Genomic DNA, 23,230 nt, shown 5'->3' on the forward strand with positions numbered 1-23,230 from the left:
AGCAAATCAGAGCATTTGAAAACTACAAAGTGGTAACATGAAGGGCACATGAAGGATGCCTGAAGGAGCTCTCCATGGTGGAGCAAAGGCTTCCGTAGCAAGGTTCAGCTAAACCAAGAGGGAGAAAATGGGGTATCAAACACATGGTAATGGATAGGAAGAGTGAACAAAAGAAATGAAGTAGAATCAATTCAGTTCAACAACACGTGTTAAGAACCTACTCAGTGTCAGGAATTTTAATAGGTGCTTAAAGTGCAAAGTCAAATATAAGTTTGCCCTTGCTCTCAAAAAGCTCACCTTCTGCTGGTTAAGCATGAATAGAGAAATTTGCAAACATACAAAGGACCCAGGATTTTCTAAGTGGAGGATCCTGACATTAGAGGTCCTTCCACCAAATGTGTATTACAATCTGTCTGTGACTTCAGGGCCATAGGAAGTTATCTGGGGCACATTAAGAATAAATGACACAGGTGATGAATTCGATATGCAGAAAACAGGATAGACATTTTTTGTCATGACCAATACAGGGATTTGTTTTGTTTGAATATACATTCACTAGAGGGTTTTTCCCTTTTTGTTTTTTTTTTTTCCAGTGGGAGTAGGGAATGGGATGGAGAGAAAATAAATGCTTCTTTACTGAAAAAAATACTTAAAGGTAAATGACACAGCAAGCATCAGCGATGTCGGTAGAAGGCCTTTGAAGGCCGGGGCTGCTTCCCATTTGAGTGTGTGTCTTTGTACCTATTGCAATGACTGGCACACAGCAGGCCCTTAATACATGAGTATTCTTCTTATTAACATAAGGACCGTTCATTGATTCCAGAGAGGTGAGAGATTCAATATGCCAAATGAAACATATGTTTTGTGACAGAGGCAATATCAAGATTTGTTCGCCTAGACTGTGTATGTTTTTTACAAAGGGGATGTTTTTCCTTTTATTTTTCAACAGGAGGAGGATATAGGAGGGCAAGAAAATAAATACTTGTTAATATTTTTTTAAATAATTTTAATTTTTTAAAAAAGAAAATATGTTTCTTGATGGATTCATTGTAATTTTGACCCAAATCTTTCAAATTGTAAGTCCAACAATCTATTCCCCGACTCCGCTTCTGGCAGTGTATTAACATTTTACAAAACACTGAGATATTCAAAAGACTTGTGCTGTGGAAATGAACATCATTGTTCAGCATGCATTAAAACTCATTACATCAGTACTGGACTTTTGTAAGATACTTGAACACAAACACTAACTGCTTGACAAAGCCAACTACTTTATTGCTTTATCAGACTTTGAATGACCTCTGGGCAGGTGTTCCATTAGTATATCCTGGGCTCTCTCAATTTCTCCGTAATTGCCATTTTAGCTTAACCAGCCCATTCCTGATCTCCAACCAGGAAACTCTCCTCTTAATCCCTCAGAGTTGAGTATTGGGTCATTAACCCCAGGTCCTCTAAGGTTCTTCCCAAAGGCACTTGAAAGGCTTATCCCAGTTGGATTCACAGTCTTGGCAAGTGAAGATGTAGCATGTTTCAGGCTGCTGCCTCAGCCTCAGCAGGCACTGAGCAGGAGGTGGGAAATCCAGTGAGCCAGCCCTCCACGCATTTCCCTGACAGCCTCAAGCTTCTCCACAACCAGGATCTATACACTCATTAGATTCATGATGAAAAGCATCCTGGAGAAAAATGGCAGCCAATGGGGCCGCTGTGTTGGCAGGAAATTACAGCTGCTCCAAGCAAGTAGAGCCAAGAGAGCTGTTGAGATGAAAGGTGTGATCCAAGTGTGATCACTGGCTCACTTGGGCCATGTGAAGGTGGCACCAGGGACCCGTGGAGGAGGCCTGTGAGCCTGGCAGCCTCACTACATCAAAAAAAAAAAGTGCAGGTGGGCAGGAGGGGTGGGGGGAGGGGACTTAACTGGGTACACATATTGTAGCTTCTGATGATTTTTTCTTCTTCCTATGCAGGTGGCCTTCATGGGGGAAGAGGAATAATAGCATGAAGGGGGATCTCTGGCCTTGGAAAAATATTAACATCCCAATGAGCCATTAGCAAACCCTGATAGTAGTAGTGCCTAGAGGGCCAATTTTAGAGTTAGGACGACCAAAAGCCTTGCCTCTGAAACCTGCTGACTGTGTGACCCTACCACCAGCAAATCCCATAACCTCTCAGTCTTCCTAAGGGAATTTCTGTGTCAATAGCATGGTGGCACCGGGAAAAGAGTGTTGGCATCATAAAGATCTAAGTTCAAATCCAGCCGCAAACACTAGCTATGGCAACGTAGGGAAGTCACCCTTCTGTGCCTCACTTTCTTCATCTGTAAAATGGGGATAATCATAATATTGGTAGATGTTATTAACTGATGAGATAAAGGAAGGGAACGAGTATATAGCACCTACTATGTGCTGGGCACAGTGCTAAGTGTTTTTTTTAAATAATGTATGTATATTATGATATATACAATATCATATGTAAGGTATTTTGAAAACTCCAAAACACCATATAAATAAATGTTCACTACGGTGACAAGTGCATTTGCTCTAGAGTCAGAGGAACTGATTTCAAATTCATCTCTGTTGTTTACTGCTCTTGTGACTTGGAAAAAAATTATTTTGCTAGTCTGTGCCTGGAGTCCTTGATGTGTAAAACTGAAGGCATCAGCCCAGGGGGCGGTTAATCTCTTCAGCCATGAGGTTGTGGCCTGGGAGCTGATTCCAGAGAAGGCCGGAGGGGGTGGCAGCCCAAGGACTGGGGACAGGCCTCCGAGGCCCCCTAGGTAGTCCTTCACTGGGCCCCGCCTTTCCATCCATTCAGCACAGCACTGCTGAGGGGTCATCCTACCCCAGAGTTAGGGCTGAAGACTTCCAACAATGGAAGACAACGGTGGGCCTTAAGTCCATCCTCCCCACCCGAGGGCGGTGTGGGGGGGGGAGGGCTCCACCTGCCAGCAAGTGCTTTCCTATATTTAAGCTTAGTCAACTCTGCACTTGACCATTCAGCAAGCCTCCATTAAGCACTTAGTGTATGCTACAAAGTCTGCTAGATGGTCCTGTCAGGAACTTATTGATCCGAGGGGAAGAGTATATAATCGGTTAGCCAATCAACAAGCAATTATTGGCAGTTTTCACAGTAGATAGAGTGCCAGATCTGGAGTCAGGACGACCTGAGTTCAAATCCAGTCTCAGACACTAACTTTATGACTCTGGGCAAGTCACTTAAGGATTGTCTGCCTCAGTTTCTACATGTGTAAAATTGTGATAATAGTACCTCCCAGGGATGTTGTGAGGATCAAATGAGATAATATTTGTAAAATATTTTGCAAATTTGAAAATATTTAAAAGATTAGCTAGATATTTAGTAGTAATAGTAGTTTATTATTTTTATTATTAATCAGATGCTTACTGCATGCCAGACACTGTGCTAAGCCCTGGGGCCACTTACGGAGGCAAAAGTCAGGCCCTGTCTTCGAAGAGCTTTCAGTCTAACAGGGGAGACAGCAGGCAGACACATACAGACAAAGAAAAGCGTATGTAGTAGAGACAGGCCACGATTCCCAGAGGGAAGGCCCTGGAATTAATAAGGAGTGGGATAGGCTTCCTGGATGGGTCAGCGAGATGGTGCTTTGGCCAGGAGTCAGGAAGACCTGCATCCAAATCAGCGTCAAACACTTCCCAGCTATGTGACCCTGGGAAGTCACTTCACTGCTAATCGCCTCAGTTTCCTCATCTGTAAAATGGGCATAACAATAGCACCTGCCTCTCAGGATTGTTGTAAGGAGCCAACGAGATAGTAATTGTGAAGCTGAGAACACAGTGCCTTTCATGTAGTATGCGCTACGTAAATGCCAGCTAGCTGTTATTGTAGAAGTCAGGAATTTAGCTGGGACTTAAAGGAAGTCAAAGAGACCAGGAGGTGGTGATAAGGGTTATAGGATGGCCGGAGAAAATGCCCAGAGTGGGGAGCAGCCAGGAGACTGGAGGGGAAGTGTGGGGAGCAGAGGGTTCAAAGACTGGAAAGGTGGGCAGGTGGGAAGGGGCCAAGCTATGAAGGGCTTCGAATGCCCAGCAGAGCATTTGGTATTCGATTGTAGAGGCAATAGGGAACCACTGGAGTTGATTGAGGGGGTAGAAGGAAGTATATGTGACATGATTGAACCTATGCTTTAGGTAGGTCCAAATCACTTTAGTGGCTGAGTGGAGGATGGGCGGGAGTGAGGAGACACTTAAGGCAGGCAGACCCCACATGCACACACACACACACACACACACACACACACACACACACACACACAGACACACACACACACACCCCAGCTACTGTAATAATCCAGGCATGATGTCATGAGGTTCTGCTCCAGGATGGGGGCAGCATCAGAGGAGTGTATTGTAGAAACATTGCAGACAATCCTTGACAATAGATCAGATGTGAAGATGGGGGGATTGTGAAAGAGTGAAGAGCTGAAAATGACACCTTGTCTTTAAGATTGAGGGATGCGAAGATGGTGTTGTCTTCAAGAGTGGTACAGAAGATACCAGGGGAAAGGATTTAGTGGGAGAAGCTAATGAGTCCAGGTTCAGACAGGTTGAGTTCAAGCTGTCCACTAGACATCCAGCTCTGAATGTCAGAAAGGCATTTAGAGATGTGAGATTGGAGGTCACAAAAAGAGTCAGATATACAGGCAGGAAGTGCTATTGTTGTTGTTCGACCTTCATTTTCCAAGAGGACGCGTGACCATCACGGTGACGTCCTGACTTGGAGTGAATTGGACTGGAGTGAGGCAGAGCTGCACCAAGTCATCAGCCTCACTCTCTCTTAGAAAATGCGTGGAGCCAGTGAGGTGCTCCCTACCTCCTGGCCTTGGGAATCCTTCTGTCTGCTTCGAGGACTCTATCTCGCTCCCCTCAGGTGCATTTCTTAGGGCTCCAAGAATTGACCAGTCAGTCAAGAAGCATTTATGAAGTTCCTACTGTGTGCCAGAAACTGCTGAGTCATGAGACTGCAAAGAGGCAAAAGGTGCATTCTACCCTCAAGGAGCTTACAATCTAACGGGAGAAGATAAAACACAAAAGAAAGCTGAGAGACGGGGTGGAGCCAGGAGTACCTGGGCCATGGTGATGACAGAGGAGGAGAAAGCTAAGCAGAGCGGCTGAGGGCAATTGAATGCACTGAAGTATAATAATAATACATATATACAATAGAAAGTATACACACATTGTATGTATACATATACATCTATGTGTGTGTAATAATAATAGCTTGCAACCATATAGCACTTCAAGTAAAAGTAAAGTTTGGGAACTCAGAGGTGAATCGCCCCCTTTTCTATGTACACTCACACTGAGTTCTGGCTCAGCTGCTCCTAAGCCCTGAGTCCCTCCAGCATTTCCAAGTAAGGACCCTAAAGGCCACCTCCACTGAAAGAAGGACCAGATGAGGAGCTTAGCAAGCATTCCAGGCCTGGTGCGGCCCCCCGAGGCTGTGGAGAAAGAAATGATCCCTTTATCTGTAGGAGTTCTCTTTCTGCTAAAAGGAGAATAGCAAATATATTTTTGGCTTGACTTAATGTCCAAAGGTGGAGGAAGTGAAGGTGGACATGGGTATGCTGAACCAGATTCTCACCACGAGGGAGGAATTGCTTGATTTTTCGGCAATAACAGACACCGTGGGGAGAAGGGGTTTCAATGACCTCATTTGTGGTTGGTAAGGAGAATGAAGAAAGGCATTCCAGGTGGATGATGATGTGGCTAGAGACTGTCATACCAGGATTATTAAAGGAACAGGAGATGGTTGGCCCACCAAAAGAACCAAGAATAGATACAACAGTTCTTACCAGCTTACAAAAGCCAATTGTTAAATTTTGAGTGTGAGCATTTACACCTCAAAAATCAGCAAAAGCTATAAATCAAGGTTTTGTTTTGTTATTTGGTTGATTGTCTAGACTTGGGAAAATGATGGAGAAAATGTTAATAATACAAACTAAACTTAAAAGTGGGGGATATTCCTGCTCTTTTTACAGAGAGCTGGTTGTTAAACATTTACCAGCATGTGCCTGGATGCAGCAGACACTCTAACAGGAGATTTTGATAGTGAGCTAAGAAATATAGGGTAGCATGCATTTGGCCCTTAATTCAAGTTTACTACTGGTGTTCACGATCCCCATCACAAAACTTTGTTTTTTTCTACTCATCTGCCCCCGCCAAACCCCCTTTTTGCTTTCATTGTCTGATGCTGAAAAACTTTTGTAAAAGTTTGTTCTGGAATCTTCCATCCTGCAAATCTTATTTATGTTATTAATTTACCCTCTGTCTAATGACAGACTTTGACGAGTGCATAGACTTCAGCCCAAACTCTGAATGAGTCATTACAAATTCTGAATTAATGGAATGGCCTCATGCTGGGCTGTGTATCTTTGGTGATGGATGGGTGTCTCTGCCTTTACTTTTCTGACGTTTTCCACTTTTGGAATGGTCTTTTGCTCATCTTACAGCTACCTTGGCAAGGTCTGCAAGGGGCCCACAGTCTGAGGCTGAAATCTCCTCCTTTTGGATAATTAGCTGTGGTGGGTCTTTTTTGTAAGTGGGAAGAATAAAAGAGCACGAAAATATCTCCCCAATGTCTTTTTGGTCTTTCCCTAAAGGGCACGACGCCATCGTCACGCTCCTGAAACATTACAAGAGGCCTCAGGATGAATTGCCCTGTAATGAATATTCTCAGCCAGGAGGAGGTACAGTGAATTTCTGATCACAAGTATACTCTTCTTTACTGAACATCCTTCTTAAAGGGGAATAAAGACCCTTGCTATTTGAGGGCGTGGGGAGGAGAAGAATGGGGATGAAAGGGACGTGCTTGCTTCATATTCAGAAAGTTCACATCGACAGGGCACGGAATGGTTTTGTTGTGGATGCTGTTGTTTTACTTACTAAACCCCAATTCCACAAAGTTTAGGATTTTCATGAAGTTCCTATAGGAGGGTGGAGGCCCAGATGAATGGTGAACCATTTCCATATTCAATTAAAGCTTAGCAGAGCATCCCCCAAATCTAATGCAGAGTCAGCCTGCCATCAGGGTTCTTAACCTAAAGCCTCGGGATCCTGGAGTGTTGCATAGATTCCAGGAGGTCTGTGAACTTGGATGGGAAAAGTTGAATCCTTTTTATTTCAATATAATTGATCTTAGGTACCTCATTTTATTCATTCTGAAAAGGGGTCGGTGCCTAAACTTCCCAGGGGGCCCATGACAAAAGAACAAGGCAAACAAAAAGAGAAGGCCTATGGGCTGAAGAAACTCCATTTTCTCACTTTTCCCTCTTACTCTCTAATTGCCTGATGTTCAGACTCACTGTCTAAGGGGAGAAAATGGACCTAAAGTAAGAATCCTATTTTGCTTTTCTAACTAAATTCTTTTGTTCAGTATTCAGGAAAAAATGTGTGTGTGCATGGATGTGCACGTGTATGTGTGTGTGTGCATGGACATGCATGTTTGTGTGTGCATGGGCATGCATGTGTGTATGTTTGTGCACGAGCACCTGTGTGCGCATGTGCCCATGTTTCTGTCCTTCCCAAGGAGGAAGTTGGACTCTCTTCTCAGCTTCTCAACCGCATCACTCTTTGATTTCAGATGGCTCCTATGTTTCCGTTCCATCACCTTTGGGGAAGATTAAAAGCATGACAAAAGGTACTTTAAATTCTTTAATGGGCAAACCCAGATTCCTTTTTTTTTTTCACATGACCACATAATCATTTTCTACTGACATTTAACCGTTTAAAACATTGTAAGTAAATGAGCAGTGTAAAAGATGTTTTCAAGACCACAGGGAAATAATCAGTGTAACTGCATAGACATGTGGGCCTGCAGCCTCACAACTCACACACAGGTGATCATCATGGGGATTTTGCTTGCCTCTCTCAAGAGATTATACACCCCTTTAGTTATCTACTTACTTCTTCTGGATCTCCTATTCTCAAGAAAACTAGAAAAATTCTACCTATTCTTGGATAGGGGAGGGGTTGCGGGCTGGGTAGGCTATAACATAGAGGTTTTTTAAATATTAAAAACAATTATTGAGCTGGGGTGCGGTCTGAAGGAATGAATGCCAGTGAATTGGGCAAGGTATTTTTAAAAGATCAGAGAAGAACAAACCAGACTGCAAAGTTCTATTTCCAGATTTGAGGTTTTCAAACACTCGCATTGCCCAACTTTGGATTCCTGTGAGTGCCCACATGTCACTGAATGACCATGCCTCTGAGTCCTGTGAATATTCAGACTTATTCAGACTATCTTGTTACGAGAGGCCTCTTGGTTGACTAGACAAGAGACTACTTTGGGTCACCTTACAGCAGCCCCTCAGGGCTGGCAGGCAATACAGGCAAGCTGGTGTGGGATCTCATCAGGGAGAAACAAAAGAAAGAAAGAAAGAAAGAAAAAATACTTAAGCCCAGACAGGAAATGTCAAAGATAGAGGACAGGGCACTATTTCTCCAGAAGAAGGATTTTTTATGCACTGCTCAAGTGGCCTGGTAAAAATGGCCTCATGGGACAGTCTTCATCTGCCATAAAGTTTTGGTACTCCAAGTCCCTAGGCAGTAATAGCGCTGCAGATTTGCTCGAAGTGTTGGGGTTTGTTGTGGGTTCCTATGCAAAGAGGGATTACAAGTCAAACAATTTATGGTCCTGAAATTGATTGTGGCTGGAGAACAGTCTTGGTGAAGAGTGTGTGTGTGTGTGTGTGTGTGTGTGTGTGTGTGTGTGTGTGTGTGTGTGTGTGTGTGTATTCTTTAAAAATGCCCTTTACATAGAGGAAAATGTTTTCCATTTGCAGAAAAGGCAGATGTCCTCCTCCTGCGAGCAGGGCTGCCTTCCCATTTCCATCTTCAGCTCTCAGAGATTGAGTTCCATGAAATTATCGGCTCAGGTAATGTGGGGGAGCGGAGAAAGGGACTGTCTGAGAAGTTCAATAACCTCAGGAAATGTGCCTTTGCTTATTGGCTCAAATCGTTTTAGGGTCTTTCGGAAAAGTCTACAAAGGGAGATGCAGGAACAAAATCGTGGCGATCAAACGGTAAGGCAGAAGATGGAACCTGGCGGCATCGAGTCTCAAGTTCATTTTAATACACAACTTCCAGCAGAAGCCGTTTATCCTCTCGTTGTTGACACTTCTCTAATGCTGCTGTTCTTCAGCTATCGGGCCCACACTTACTGCTCCAAGTCCGACGTGGACATGTTCTGCAGAGAGGTGTCCATTCTTTGCCGACTCAAGCACCCCTGCGTGATCCAGTTTGTTGGAGCCTGCCTGAACGACCCCAGCCAGTTCGCCATCGTCACTCAGTACATCTCAGGGGGGTCCCTGTTCTCTCTCCTCCATGAGCAGAAGAGGTACGGGACCTTAGCTCTAATGCATAACACGGCAGTTTGGGTGAGGGCACAGCGGCCGGCCTTGCTTGTCCAGAGGAGCTGGATCCCGGCCCTGGCCAGACAGTCATGGACAAGTCTCCAGTGCCCCGGGGCGCTGGGAAACTCTCCTAGACTGTAGGCACAGACTTCACCCACATAAATGCGGGGAGCAAGCTCCCTAAACTAACGAAGCCACGGATCCAAACTGAAAAAGAAAACTTCATTAGGGCTCCATCTCTACAAAGCCAAGCAGAATGTATTTGGGGGATTCTGTCTTTTCTTTGACTGCCTGGTTGTGCCAAACACACCAATATCTCATCAGTGTGCCCCTTGCTGATGTTTTTTAATGGATAAAAATAACTGTACCTTCTGTATGCTTCCCAGCTGCAGGTAACAAATGCCTGGGATTTGGAAGCTGTTAATTAAAGCCTGTAATAATTAGCTGCATTTGACAGACCAATAAAGTAGATCTATATGACCAGTGAATAGAATAACTATTAGAGATCACAATGTCTGTGGGGGAAAAAAAATAATGTCCCTGCTTAAATCTAATTTTGAATAGTCTGTTGAAATTTATGCGTGTCATGACTGAAAAAGAATCTCCTCTCCAGAAATCTTCCCCCCACCTCCACCCCAGTCCAGGCTTCCAGTTCATTTTTTCCTGTTGATACTGTCTCCTATAAAAGCAGGCGGATTTGCTGCCGTGTGACCCCAGGCTGGTGACTTTACTTCCCAAAGAGGGAGCTGGAGAGATTGGACCAGATGCTACATAGAGTTCCTTTCTGGATTTGTGTTACCTTCCAGCTATCATTGTATGAGCTAGAACATTCTAGACCAGAACATTTTTCAAGAGAGGCTCAGATGAGAGTCAATCCAAAATGATATATGATCTGATTTAAAAGGTGAACCCACCCCTCTTTAGATGGACGGGAAAATGCCCCATTTCTGACCTGGTAACTGGGGGTTACCTTCTGCCTCCACCAGGTACTGATTGTATGACCTTTCTCCAGCCCCTTGGACCTCAGTTTCCTTGCATTTGAAACAAAAAGGGTCAGTCTGGGAGACACCTAAGATCCCTTTCAGTTGAGAATCTGTAAGTCAAATCCATATATGTATGCATATATGTGTGTGTGTGTATATATATATATATACACATATATATATATAATATTACATATTCTAATATATATGATATTTTATGTGCATAGATTGACATAAGGGAGACACCATAGGCCAGGTGATAAATGCTCACCTAAAGGGCAAGAAGATCTGGGTTCAAGGCCCGACCCTGAACAGGACCCTTCACTGTCCAGGTCTCTTGCCAGCCTTCTAAGATGACAAGCTGTAGGCTCATGGCTGCGGCCTCCAAGGGCAGAGGGTGAACCTACGCTGATGAAGTCACAGATCTGGCTTATCTTATACCACACAATAAAGGAAAGAATAGAATGGAATGTGATATGACAAAATAGGATAGAATGTCAAGTGTCTATACATATAAGTGCATGCACGTGCATTGATTTGTAGATATACACGTCCATGTGTATATTCATGTGTACAACGTTTTATAGTTTACATGATATATATTCAGCCAGAGAGGAGGGAGAGAAAGAAATACAGAATCAGAAATGTCCGATTTAATTGAGGAAATATGAAGTACTCTGTGTCTCCCAGGCATTGTTCTAGCCTCCACACACATAAAGACCAAAAATCTAAATTCCCAGCCTCCCCAGGAGCTTCCATACCACTGTGGGAAACTCACAGGACAAAAGCAAGCTAATATCCATCGTCCACTTTTTGGAATATGTGCGTTTGGCTTCTGCCGGTTTGGTCTCCTTACTATCCCCATTCCTTTCTAGGACTTTGGACTTACAGTCGAAATTGATCATTGCTGTGGACGTGGCCAAAGGCATGGAGTACCTGCACAATCTGACCCAGCCCATCATCCACCGTGACTTAAACAGGTCTGTCTTTCTTGGGGACTGCAAGGTCCAGAAAACTGTGTCAAGCCAGGAGCGTGCTGACCAATTGAGGAGGAATAACTTAAGAGGAAAAAACTTGTCAGTGCATGCCTGCCCCATTCTGACCATTCTCATCATGGTGCTTTTAAATCAGTCCATAGTCATAGGGACGGGGGCACAGGACTCTATGTAGGAAGCCAGGAAGGCACGATTGTTTTCATTCAATTCAGTATGCGCCAGGCAGGAGACCTTCTGCAGGGGGGACCAGGCCTAAAATGATCCCAGTCCAAGTATGGGCTGTAGGGATTAACGGGAGCATTTTCACCTCAGTCATAGACAGGGTTAGTGTATTGTTTTGCTGATTGCTTAGACTAGAAAGTGATGGAGAAAGGATAATAATGCAGATTAAACTGGAAAATGTGTCTTGCATACTTCTGTTTTCTTTTCTGAAAGCCTGTTATTAACCCTTTACCAGCCTAGGCTGGCCAGGGGCCAGATGGGCAGGAACCTGAGGAAAAAGAAAGATGAGACAGCCCTACAGGGTCTCCACCCTCAAGGAGCCCATAATCCAGCAGACAACACCTTCTCTGGACACCAGAGAGGTGCAGAGCCAGCGCTCATGGAGGCAGAACAGATGAAGGGCTGGCGCTGCCTGAGGTAATTAGGGAAGACTTCCTGAAGGAAGTGCTCACCCACTGCTCCTTCTCTCAGAAGTAGGGTTTCACCGGGAGATGACAGACACAGTGTGGAAAGCATTACTAGGTTTTCCATGATCTAGGCTGGGACTGTTTACTCATTCATCGTTCATTCATTCATCTCTCCATAAACAAATGTTTACGTATCTACTGGGGGTGCTTAAGGAAACAGAGCCAGCTCACCATAGCCCAAGATAGGTGCATTCCCCTAAGGCACAAACTATGCAAAAATATCCCCCCAAAAAACCCCACAGCACTTATGGGGAAAATGGGGTCAGGGGCACGATGCTCAAAAACTTCATTGGTGGTACATAAAACCAAGACTGATAGGAACCTAATACTTAGCACAATCTTATGCGCATTAGATGTTTAAGAAACATAAAATCATCATAGACAACGGCCCAGTCCAAGCCTCAGCCTGGGCCCTGGGCTGCAGGAGCGAACTGGGCCTCAGGCCTGGGGTCCGAAGGGGCTGGGGGAGCGGGGTGGACCTGCTTGGCTCTTGGCTTCTGTCGTACCAGAAGAGGCACCATCAACATGGCGCCTGACGATGCCCAAGACCTGATGTTTGCCTGGATGTGAGCCTCAGCAGGGCTGAGAGTGGGGCTTGTCCTCCACATTCTCCTTTCCTTATGTTTGATCCTACATCGGGCATGGCGCCACAAAACCCACGCTCTAGCAGAGCAGGCAGCAGTGTGCTGGAGATGTTGAGGTCCCTGCCCTCAGGGAGCCTCCAGTCATCCTCTGAGGACAGGGACAGCTGAGATGGAAGCCCCAGCCTTCCGAGTCAAACTCAGTACCATCGCTGAACCCTCCTCCCTTCTGCCAGAGGGAGAGGTGGAGACAAAGTCAAGGAGATAGGAAACCATGGAATACTTGTGGGGGGATGGGCAGCCTGGGGTGGCTTGAGGCTAGAGCCCGAAGGGGGAAGCTACAGGAAGTAAGTTAGGAAATGGGCAATAGGGGAAGGCAGTGGTGGGCCTTGAATGCCAGGATAGAAGGCATGCCGTGTGGCCCCCACCCTTCAAACAGGCTGAATCAAGCATGAAAGCAGAGGTTGGGAAAGGCCGTAGAGACCAGACTCTCCTACATCCCTAAAGGTCCCTGGACGTTGGGGCCCACGTAAGAACACTTGGGTATTGGAAGAGAGTCCACCTGGGGTGCTGCAGTGCACAGAGTGCTAAATCCTGCCTCAGACACTAGCACGAGCCACTTCACCTGAGCTTGCCTCTGTTTCCCCAGCTGTAAAATGGGCATCATAATAGCATCTGCCTGGCAGCGCTGCTGTGAGCATCAAATGAGAAATCTGGAAAGTGTTCCTCACAGTGGCTGCACAGAGTAGGTGCTGTGTAAACTCTGGCTGCTGTTGTCATTACTATCATCATCCATTTGTCTTACTGATGCAGAGAGCTCCTAGGGAAGGAAAAGCCCTCTGACAGCGCTGGCATGGACCTTCTCTGTAACTCAGCCTTAGACCATTGCCTCGGCCACAGAGAACTCGAGGGACTTTCCCAGGGCCTCCCTGCTTCCATCCATGACCCGACGATGTTGTCGCTGTTCCTGGACATGTCTCTGATTTAATAATAAATGGACTTAACTTTCTCCTATCTATTTAGAACAAGACAGGGAGGAAACATGGCAGAGAAGGCAGGGTGGGGGAAGGTTTAGAATGAGCTGGATTCAAATTCTTTCTCTGACACTTGCTGGCTGTGTGACCATAGGCAATTACTCAACCTCTCTGGGCCCTTCACGGTTGCTTTTCCTGGGGCCTCGATTGCTCAGCCTCTTTTTCTGAGTCAAACCTTTATTTTAATAAAATCCCTGCTTTCCCTGCCTGCAAGCATCCTGGTGCCTCACTCCTGGCTCTCAGGAAGCAGATGTAGCCCAGAAGCCAAATCAGCCCTTGGTGAAGGGTGGTCTCCGGCTTCGGGTGTGCTCCCTGGGGTCTTGCTCAGCTGCGCATGGTGCATACAGACACAGGAGAGATAAGGGTGCATTTTCTGCAGCCATGGCTTTTCACCCAATTTGGAGAATGGGCATCCTCTTGCACTGGGCGTGTTTTAAAGGGACGCTGGTGCCCACTCAGAGGCTCACACAGCATGCCTTTGAATTGTGCCCAAAGCTTTCACCGTGTGCCCGGGACAGGCCTCTTCTGTCCTCTGGGAAAGGCCGAGATCCTCTCCCCTACCCCAAGAGGAGAGCACCACTCCTCTGGAGGTACTCGGTGTTCATAGCTGTCATAAGGGGGAAGATGGGGAAAAAAAGCGGGAAACATCTGCCACGTAACATGAGGATAGCCAGATGTAGAATGGCTGAAGAGAGAGGTCCAATCCTGGCTCTTTATGTTATCCTTCTACCTGGGCCAAGTCACTTGACAACTCTGGGCCTTGTTTTCCTCATCTGTAAAATGGGGTTGAGCTAAATGATTGCTAAGTTCCATTTCCTCTCTGAAGACTAGAGGCACTGTGTTGCAGTGCAAACTTAGAGGGGCGAATTTGGAAAGATGGGCCTGGGTTCAAGTCTGGCACCTTAACTTACACCTGTATGACTTTGGGGAAGTTACTTGGAATACTCCAGGACTCAGTTTCCACATCCTGAAAACCAGCAGGCTGGATGACTTGTCCTCTAAGGTCCCTTCTGGTACTGAATCTGTGCTCCCTTGGTGATGGGGGCCTAGGTAATGGCGGCCAGGTCATGATATCTCTCAAAATCAACGAGTCTCTCTATAAAGACAATACTGGTCTCAGGTAAGAGAACACATGAGCTCACCTTGCAGAACCGGCATCCTAATGGCAGATGTCAAGGTCCTGCTGGAGGTGGAGAGGGACAGCTGTGACAGGTGGGGTGGCAGCAGCATGGCCACACGCTATGGGGTCTGTGGCCAGGCTGGAGGCTGCAGGATGCTTCTGGGGAGAAGATGAATGCTTCCCCCCAGAGCCTGCTTTCCAAAGGGGCAGAGCACAAAGCTCCAGTGGGGGGGGGGTGTCAGACTTCAGCAAAGAGTCGGGGATGATGGCCAGATGTGAAATCCAGGGGCCTGCATTTAAATTTCTATAGTGAGGCTGCTTTGGACAAGTCACTTAATTCTCTGAACTTCAGGTCCTTAATGATAAAATAAGGGGAATCAGTCCACATGACCTCTTACAGCTCTAATTCTGTGGTCATGCGGCTGGGCAAATAGAGGCAAAACAGTGCACTCTGTACTTTGTTTTCTCATTTAATCTTCGCAAGAATCCTATGAGGTATCTGCTATTATGATCCCCATTTTACAGTTGCAGAAACTAAGGCAGGCATATGGTGAGTGACTTTCCCAAGGTCACCCAGCTGTCAAGTATCTGAGGCTGGATTGGAACACAACATCAGGCCAGCATTCTATGGCATTACGTGGCAGCCTCCATGGAGGAATCAGGAAAGGCCCAATGTGGGCATTGACATTTGAGCTGAGCTTCGAAGAAATCAGGGAATCGAAGAGCCAGGCATGAGTCTGGTGGGCATTCCATGCAATCAAGGGACAACTCTCCTGTGTGAGGGCCAGTAACAGGAGTGCCATTCTGTCTGGCAGAGAAGTGAAGGGGAGTCTGGAAAGTGAGGATGGCACCGCCCCGTAAAGTCTTTACATGCCCCTCAGAGAAGTTACAGGGTCTATCAGTCCTTGACTCAGAGTTTGTGGATTCTTGGTTTTATATGCCAATAGTCTTTCTATAAATACAGATTCCTTCTGATTGTTTTTTTTTCTATTTCTATTTGCATGTTCAGCTCTCCTGATAACAAGTGAAAGATAAAAAAATTAGAGACAATTTAGAAAAGCCGACCTCCTGATGACCAATGACAGATAATTAAAAGACAAAGCTGTTAAGAGCGAAAATGATTCTGTTTTAGAAGATGCAATGTTCACTGGATCCGGTCATGATTTGAGAAAGTGACAAAGAACACAGGGAATGATTGAAAAAGGCTCCATTTGGGAAATCTAGGGATGCTTGGAGCTGCCTCAGGGACCTGCTCTCCTATAAGAGGGCCACAGTCCATGTCTCCCCAGTCACAGGCCTGGAGACCCAGGTCTGGTGTGGGTCCAGCGGCCCCACTGGCAGCGCAGTTCTGGCTGCACATACACGCTCCTTGAATTGCCGTTATAAAAACCTGTTTAATTCTTCTCTTCCCTGATAAGTTTTCACACTTGGAGAATTTTTGCCTCACGAGTCCCTGACGTTGATGAGCTTACTGAACTTGAAGAAGTCAGCCCACCAAAACACCTGTGGGTGTGCTTGGCTGGGGGCCTTGACTAATTATCACTAATTATCTCCACTAATGCTTTCAAAGGTCCAACCTCATGAAATGCTTGTGTCACCTCCTACATTACAAACTAGACATCCACCCATTCGGTCAATATATGCGATTTGCCACAGCCATTGTCTCCCCACTGCCCAGGAGATGAGGATGATCACCTTCTCTACTCTCCTTAAAGCCTAAGATCAGTCACTATGCCTACCCAGCCTTCCACTGGGGGCAGCGAGCAGTGTCTGGGTCTTTCTATCTGCAATGCTGTAATAGTTACGAGGGTTTTTTGTTGTTGTTTTTTTTTCCTTTTCCCCCAGTTCCACTTCCTTACTATGACTCAGTCTGTATAAACTCTCTCCTGATGTTCCTTTGCATTCATGTTTTTCTTTTTCTTTCTATTTATTAAAAGAGATAGATTCCTAGGTAGGAGCTATATAGGTAAGCTACATAGTTAACAGCCTACAGATGTGTGAGTCATTGTCAATAATAATAATGAATAGCCTGGGTAATATTTAGAGGTTTCCAGGAGCTTTAGGAGGTAGGTAATGCCAGTCCCCTTATTCCCATTTCATTTCACAAATGAAGACATTGAGGCTCCAGGCCCTAAATGACTTGCAAATAATCACAGGGCCAAGACTTTTCTGATTTGGCTAGTGCAGATTTTCAATTTTATGTTATTGAAATTGTCCATTTTAATCTCCTTTGAGAATGCCTATCCGCTATTTAGTTACAAATTCTTACCCTGGCCAGAGTGATGAACAGTATCTCTTTCCTCCTTTGCTTTTAAAAATGATACAACCGTCTATATTCAGGTCAGATATCCATTTAAAGCTGCTTGTAGCTTCTGGGGTAAGATGTTGGTTTAAATCTAACATCTGCAACCCTGCTTTCCAGGTTTCCCATTAGTCTGTATTGACTAGGAAATCCTCCCATAGTCATTAGTGTCCTTAGATTTATTGAACTCCATACTGCTATGTTCACTTTTTTTTGGTGGGGGGGGCCCTCTTATTTATTCACCTAATCTGTTCCACTGATCCACTTTCAAATGGTTTCACCTGCACCAAACAGCTGTGATGGTTATGTCCTTAAAGTATTGTTTGAGATCTGGAACTGCTGGGCCCCTTCATACCTACATTCCCCCCCCCCATCACTTCCCTTAAGATCCTTTGACTAAATGCTTTTTTGTTGGAATTTAAAAACCGCATACTATATCAAGTCCATAACTTGTTTTTCGGGCCTGGAGAAAACTTTGCAAAGCCCCTCTGGGACAAGCAGCATGTCATGCACCTAGAAATCAACTTTGTGAAAACAAATTTACTTGAGGGAAATGGGGGCTCTATGGAGATAGCCTTATGACACTTTGCAGCTTCTGCTCCATCAGGGCAGGGGTTGGGAGTTCACCTGGATGGTGTCATTCAGGGACAGGAGGCGTCCACCATTTTGTAGTTTCTTATATTATATAGCTATTCTTGATAACTAGGTACTAGGTTTGTTTCTAACCACATAAAAGGATGCCCCCCTTAAATGCTGGCACCTGGGAACAATGCCCCAGCTACCACACCCTAATTATTTCCTATGACCATTTTGCTGCCTCTTTGATTTTTCCTCCTGAAAATCCCCAGTGCCAAGGAGGCATTACACTTCATGTACTTTCCCTATAGGGATGTGGACTTTCCTTGTCTGTAGCCATAGTACATCTCCTCAGAGCATTTTCTTTGAATGGCTTCATTTTTTCCCCCACTGGCTTTCTGTGCAATGTGTGAGGGGGTGTGTGTGACCCAGCCGAATTCTAACTTGTTGGTGTGTTCCTGGCACCTTACATTGCTTCTTTCTCCTTTTCTTGATGATGTGTGTTGAGTTGTCAGCTTTGGAAAAAGTCAGCAAAGATGTCTGTGCCTCCCTTATAGCCCTCACCCACCCACCCAACTGAGTTCTTTTCTTTCCTCATTTCTTTAAAGGGGCTGGAACTGGTGTTCCCTGCCCCTCCACAATCTTCTGAGTTGCTAGCCTCTTGATAATGATGTTATTGCAAACTTGTTACCATTTACACTTTCCTTGGTCCATTATTTCTGCCTCTCTTTATTCATTCCAATTATGTGTTCTGAAAGAGGTAGAGCTGAATCCTCTTGGGATATTCAGAATAGAAAACTGGAATGAGAGGTTAGGATTAATAAAGGAGCAACCATTTTAAAAGACCAATGTTTCTGGTCCTGCTGATTTAATTTCCAGTAGCTGGACCTCCAAGAAATGATACAGATAATTAGTTAATTTCTTGGTTCTTTTCATAGCTTTTCTTTTAAAGTCCTCACTATCACCCATGAAAGGGTCTGGTTTTTCAAGCAGCGTTAATCTTCTCTGGGGACAATGCAGCCACTGCTTTCGTGTCTCAGGAGTGTGAGCCTATACAGAACAGGTTTATGTTACCAACACTTCCATTTCTCCCTTATTTTACCGTGTGTATGTTTCCCAGTCATGACCATAACTTCATTTTTTTTGGATGTCTGCCATAGTCAGTCTCTCCTTACTTAATAAGGTGGTCCCTATGGGTCTATCTCTCTTTGTGATAGCATTAGGAAATTCTTCTTGTTACTCAGATCTGTAGAATAACTGGATTACTTGGCTACAGAGCCCTCTGAGGGAGTACAGAAACAGGAATCCTATCTTATATGTACTCTCAGAGGACCATCATTGCTCAGAACCAGAATAGGTATTTAACTAGTTTGGAACCCAGCCAGAGGGTCACTCAACCAATGAATCTGTTTTTCTTAAATATCAGGCATTGTGCTAAGCCTTAGGAATTCAAGGAAAGGTAAAAACTGTCCTGGTCCTCCAGGACCTCACATTCTAAAGGGGGATGTGTTTCCACTGTGGAACAATGGCACAGGATAAAAGTTACTACTTCTAGGTCCATAGGCCAAAGAGATCAAAGACAGAGCACAAGGACCTATGTGTATAAACACATTTACAGCAGATCATTTTGGTGGTGGCAAAGAACTGGAAATGAAGGGCTAGCCATCAACCAGAGAATGGGTGAACAAAATAAGAGACATGAATATGACGGAGGACTATTTGTCATAAGAAACGATGAAATGAATGGTGTTCAGAGAAACCTGGGAAGAGCTTTATGATCTGATGCAGAGTGAAGGGAGCAGAATGAGCAGAAGTAACAGTATAAAAACAAAAAAGAATCAAGAAAAACTTTCAAAGTTTCATCTTCTTAAGGACCAGCTGTTGTCTTTAGGCTTCTCACATAAATAGGCAAAAAGATGCCATCTTAACCAACATCATCAACAAAAATATGATTTGTAATTCAATTCAATCATGCTAACTAAATGTTCTATATCTATCTGGCCAGCTGGCTAGCTAGCTATTTGTCTACAATAGTCACCAACCTTAAGGAGCTTACATTCTGTTGAGAGGCACACAACATGTAAATTCTTTTTTTTTTTTTAATAACCAAAGTAAACACAATGTAATAGAGAGGAAATTGAAGAGGACAAGCATTTACATAGCACCTAATACACTCCAGAGACTTTGCTAAACGCTTTACAGATATTGACTCATCTGATCCTTACAACAGCTCTGCGAAGTACATGCTATTACTATCATTATTTAAAGTTGAGAAAATTGAGGCAGAGAGAGGTTAAATGACTTGCCCAAGGTCACATGGCTAGGAAGTGTCTGAGGCTGGACCTAAGCTCAGTTCTTCCTGACTCCAGGTCCATGCTCTTTCTACTCCTCAACTGAGCTGCCTCCAGGAAAGGCCTGGTTTAGGAATTTGAGCTGATCCTCGAAGCAAACTAGTATCTCTTAGAAACAAAAGTGAGGTAAGAATGCATTCCAGGCATGGGAATATCTGTGAGAGGCAGGAGATGGAAAGCTATTTACTGAGAAGGGCAGATACACTGGTTTTGCTGCAGCATGGAGTTCATGAGGCAGGAAGCCTAGAAAGGTGGGCTGGAGCCAGGCGGAATAGCTGCCAGCTGTGAATCATCCTGGATCAGGGGGATGATCTGCCTCAGCGAGTTCGTCTTCATGTGCACACTCCATGCCATCCCAATACACTCAGCTGCAGAAAGGAAGGCACACACATTTTCTCCTGCTGGAGGACAGACAGGACCAAGCGGTCAAACGGCGCCGCGTGCCGTGAAGCTTCCCTTCCCCAGCCCGATACCTCACAATTAGCACCATCTGAAGGTGGAAGTGGCTGCCTCAGCACCTTGCGCCCCTTTGGATCTCATCAAGTAGAGCCTGCATTACCCCGTCTCAGGTATGTTGACAGGGAGGCTTTCTCTTCAGCACTAAGTGTGTCTTTGTAACCCCTGAGCTCCTCTCCACCTTTGAGAACACGTCAGGGCACAGCAATATCGCTCAGCAAATCACTGGCTCTGGAGATGGCTTCCTCTGGCCTCTGCTGCTTACTGTGTATATAAACTTGGGTAGACAATTAACCTCACTGAGCCTCGGTTTTTGTGAAGTGAAAGGGCTAGCCTTTGAAGTCCCTCCTAGCTTTAGAGCTATGATTAAATGACCTCTCCCTCCCCCATTAAAAACAAAACACTTTTAAAGGAGAACATTTAAGTAATTTACCGTTAAGATCATTGCCCCCCCCCCACTACAAGCAGAGAGAAAAAATAGGCAGATGCCTTGTGACTCTGGTGTTTACTACCTGTGTGACCTTTGGCAATTCCCTTAAATTCTCTGGGCTTCAGTTTCTTCATTTGCAAAATGAAGGGGTTGGATTAGATGATCTCTAAGTCCCTCTCACAGAGGAAGCTAGTTGGTGGAATGGAAAGAGCGCTGGTCCTGAAGTCAAGAAAACTTGAGTTCAAATCCAACCTCAGATATTAACTAGGAGACCACAGGCAAGTCCTTTAACCTCTCTGCCTCAGTTTCCTCAGCTATAGATGGGGATCATAACAGCACCTACCTCACAGGGTTATCATGAGGGTCAAATGAGATGATATTTATAAAGCTCTTGGCACAATGCCCAGCACATAGTAGGGGCTTGATAAATGTTTGATCCCCCTTCCCACTTTCCTCCTACTTACAAATCTGTGAGCTTCCTGCATCCCTGCAGGAAATTGTCTTACCAATTATCTTCCTTCATAGTCTCTTTGTGTAACTATAAGCAAGTCTCTTGATTTCTCTCTCTCTGAGGCTTCTCAATTGTGAAACAGGTCATTTTGTCTCTTCCTACCTCTTCTCGCTGATATTCTGAGTGCCAAGAAAGGGTACTAAGCAAGCAATTTGATCACTTTAGAGAAAGACAGTCCCTAGCAAAATTTTATGTCATTCTTATTCATTGAATGACACCAAATTACCTGAAAGTCTCTGAATGTGAGTCACTTAGCAGCCAACTGGCAGATCTGTGGTTATTGGGGGGATCATTTAGATTCTTTTTATGGCTTTCTTTTCTCCTATTTGAAGGGGAAAGGTGGCGTGATTTCTGCACGGTATGGCCAGAAACAGCCCGTCCTCCAAATTGCCCTATTCCTTTGCAGCAATGAAAAGAGTGTGAGAACCTGAATTATTAGAGCCTTTTATCCAAGAAGGATGGTCTGCAGATCAATCACATTTGGGGGTGGCACTAGGCACATAAAGAACTGTAGTTTTGGGTCACACTAAGCCTCATTTAATAGCTTTAACTATCCCTCCAAACTTTGTCAAAAGCAGATATGGTACTCTAGATGAAATCATGTAGGGCCTTCTTGCCATCTGGTTCTTTGTTGTTGGGGGCAGGGGGAGGAGACAGTGAGAAAGAGACAGAGACAGAGAGAGGAGAGAGTTTGCATCTGTGTAAAAAATCTCCTTAAAAATCCTAAAATAGCAGCTGCCTTTCATTAAACCTATAGTGAGTTAAGGGTCCGAGGATTATCAAGCAAACCCTTTCTTTGGAAAAAGGGCATGTGATTAATAGGCTTTTCCTGTCCATGGTCCTGAAAGACAGTCATCAGGCAAGCCACCTGAACTCTGGGAATTTTAAAGAAGAGAATTGATTACAGGCTTCTTCTAATTCTTTTTCTAATTTCATGTTTTCCCTCCTCCCAATCCATAGAAGAATGAGCATGAAATTCTAAGCATGCTTCTTTTGAGATATGGGTGGCCTTAAGGGCAGACGATTTAGTACTGGATTCTTATTAACCTCTTCTTGGGTTGACTTCAAATTCCTTCTTGGCAGCTTACTGAATATGGGGCTTAAGGGCAGCTACTCACCATGTCCATCCCTCAGTTCGGTAAGCCCTGAAATGCCAATAATAGTGTTTTTTTTTAAGTTGCTCACTTGAGCTATGGCTTTTTTGTTCCTCTTTTTTTTTCTTCTAAAAGTGGAATTAGTGTTTCTGAAAGGCACTAGATTGACATGTCCAAAGAATAGTACCCAGTAGTCTCTTTGAATCCGTTATTTCTTTTGAAAACTTGGTTCAGGCACCACCTTCTATATTAAGCCTTTCCTGATCCTCTAGCTACTAGTGCCCTCCCACACAGAATCACCTGGTATTTCATTTGAATATAATTTATATAGACATTTATTTACATGCTGCATCCCAGATAGAATGTAAGACCCTTGAAGACAGAGACTATCTTTTTTCTTTGTCTTTTCTGTCTCTCTCACCTGCCCCCAGTCTCTACCACAGTGCCTGGAATATAGTAGACACTTTATAAATGCTTATTGAGTTTTAAAATTAGTATCTCTAGAATTATTTAGAACTCATCTTAAGTAACATCATCTGCATGAGGAATTTCTTGATCTCTTCAGCTTCTAGTACCTGCCCTCCTGGAAAAAAAAAGATTGTATCCATTTTTATGTGTCTTATATTAACTTACATACACATAACCTTTATTTTCTGAGAGAATGTTCACGTCCTTGAGCCAGGGCTGTGTCAATTTTGTCCTCTTCTTTGCAGTGGAGAGCAC

The 23,230-nt window shown here is 44.6% G+C and overlaps 1 protein-coding gene across 3 annotated transcripts in view; it reads left to right on the forward strand.

Moving 5' to 3' along the window:
* TNNI3K (TNNI3 interacting kinase) overlaps nucleotides 1–23,230 on the forward strand; it is a 340,568-nt gene that overhangs the window by 147,237 nt on the left and 170,101 nt on the right. For all 3 annotated transcript variants that reach the window (XM_078156719.1, XM_078156718.1, XM_020968575.2), the window contains exons 12-17: nucleotides 6,635–6,721; nucleotides 7,615–7,671; nucleotides 8,816–8,908; nucleotides 8,998–9,055; nucleotides 9,175–9,369; nucleotides 11,244–11,348. In XM_078156719.1, coding sequence (XP_078012845.1) covers nucleotides 6,635–6,721; nucleotides 7,615–7,671; nucleotides 8,816–8,908; nucleotides 8,998–9,055; nucleotides 9,175–9,369; nucleotides 11,244–11,348 — 595 coding nt within the window. The remainder of the gene's footprint in view (nucleotides 1–6,634; nucleotides 6,722–7,614; nucleotides 7,672–8,815; nucleotides 8,909–8,997; nucleotides 9,056–9,174; nucleotides 9,370–11,243; nucleotides 11,349–23,230) is intronic.

This window comes from Phascolarctos cinereus, unplaced genomic scaffold (genome assembly GCF_003287225.1).
Source record: "Phascolarctos cinereus isolate Bilbo 61053 unplaced genomic scaffold, phaCin_HiC Scaffold_5;HRSCAF=322, whole genome shotgun sequence".
NCBI lineage: Eukaryota > Metazoa > Chordata > Mammalia > Diprotodontia > Phascolarctidae > Phascolarctos > Phascolarctos cinereus.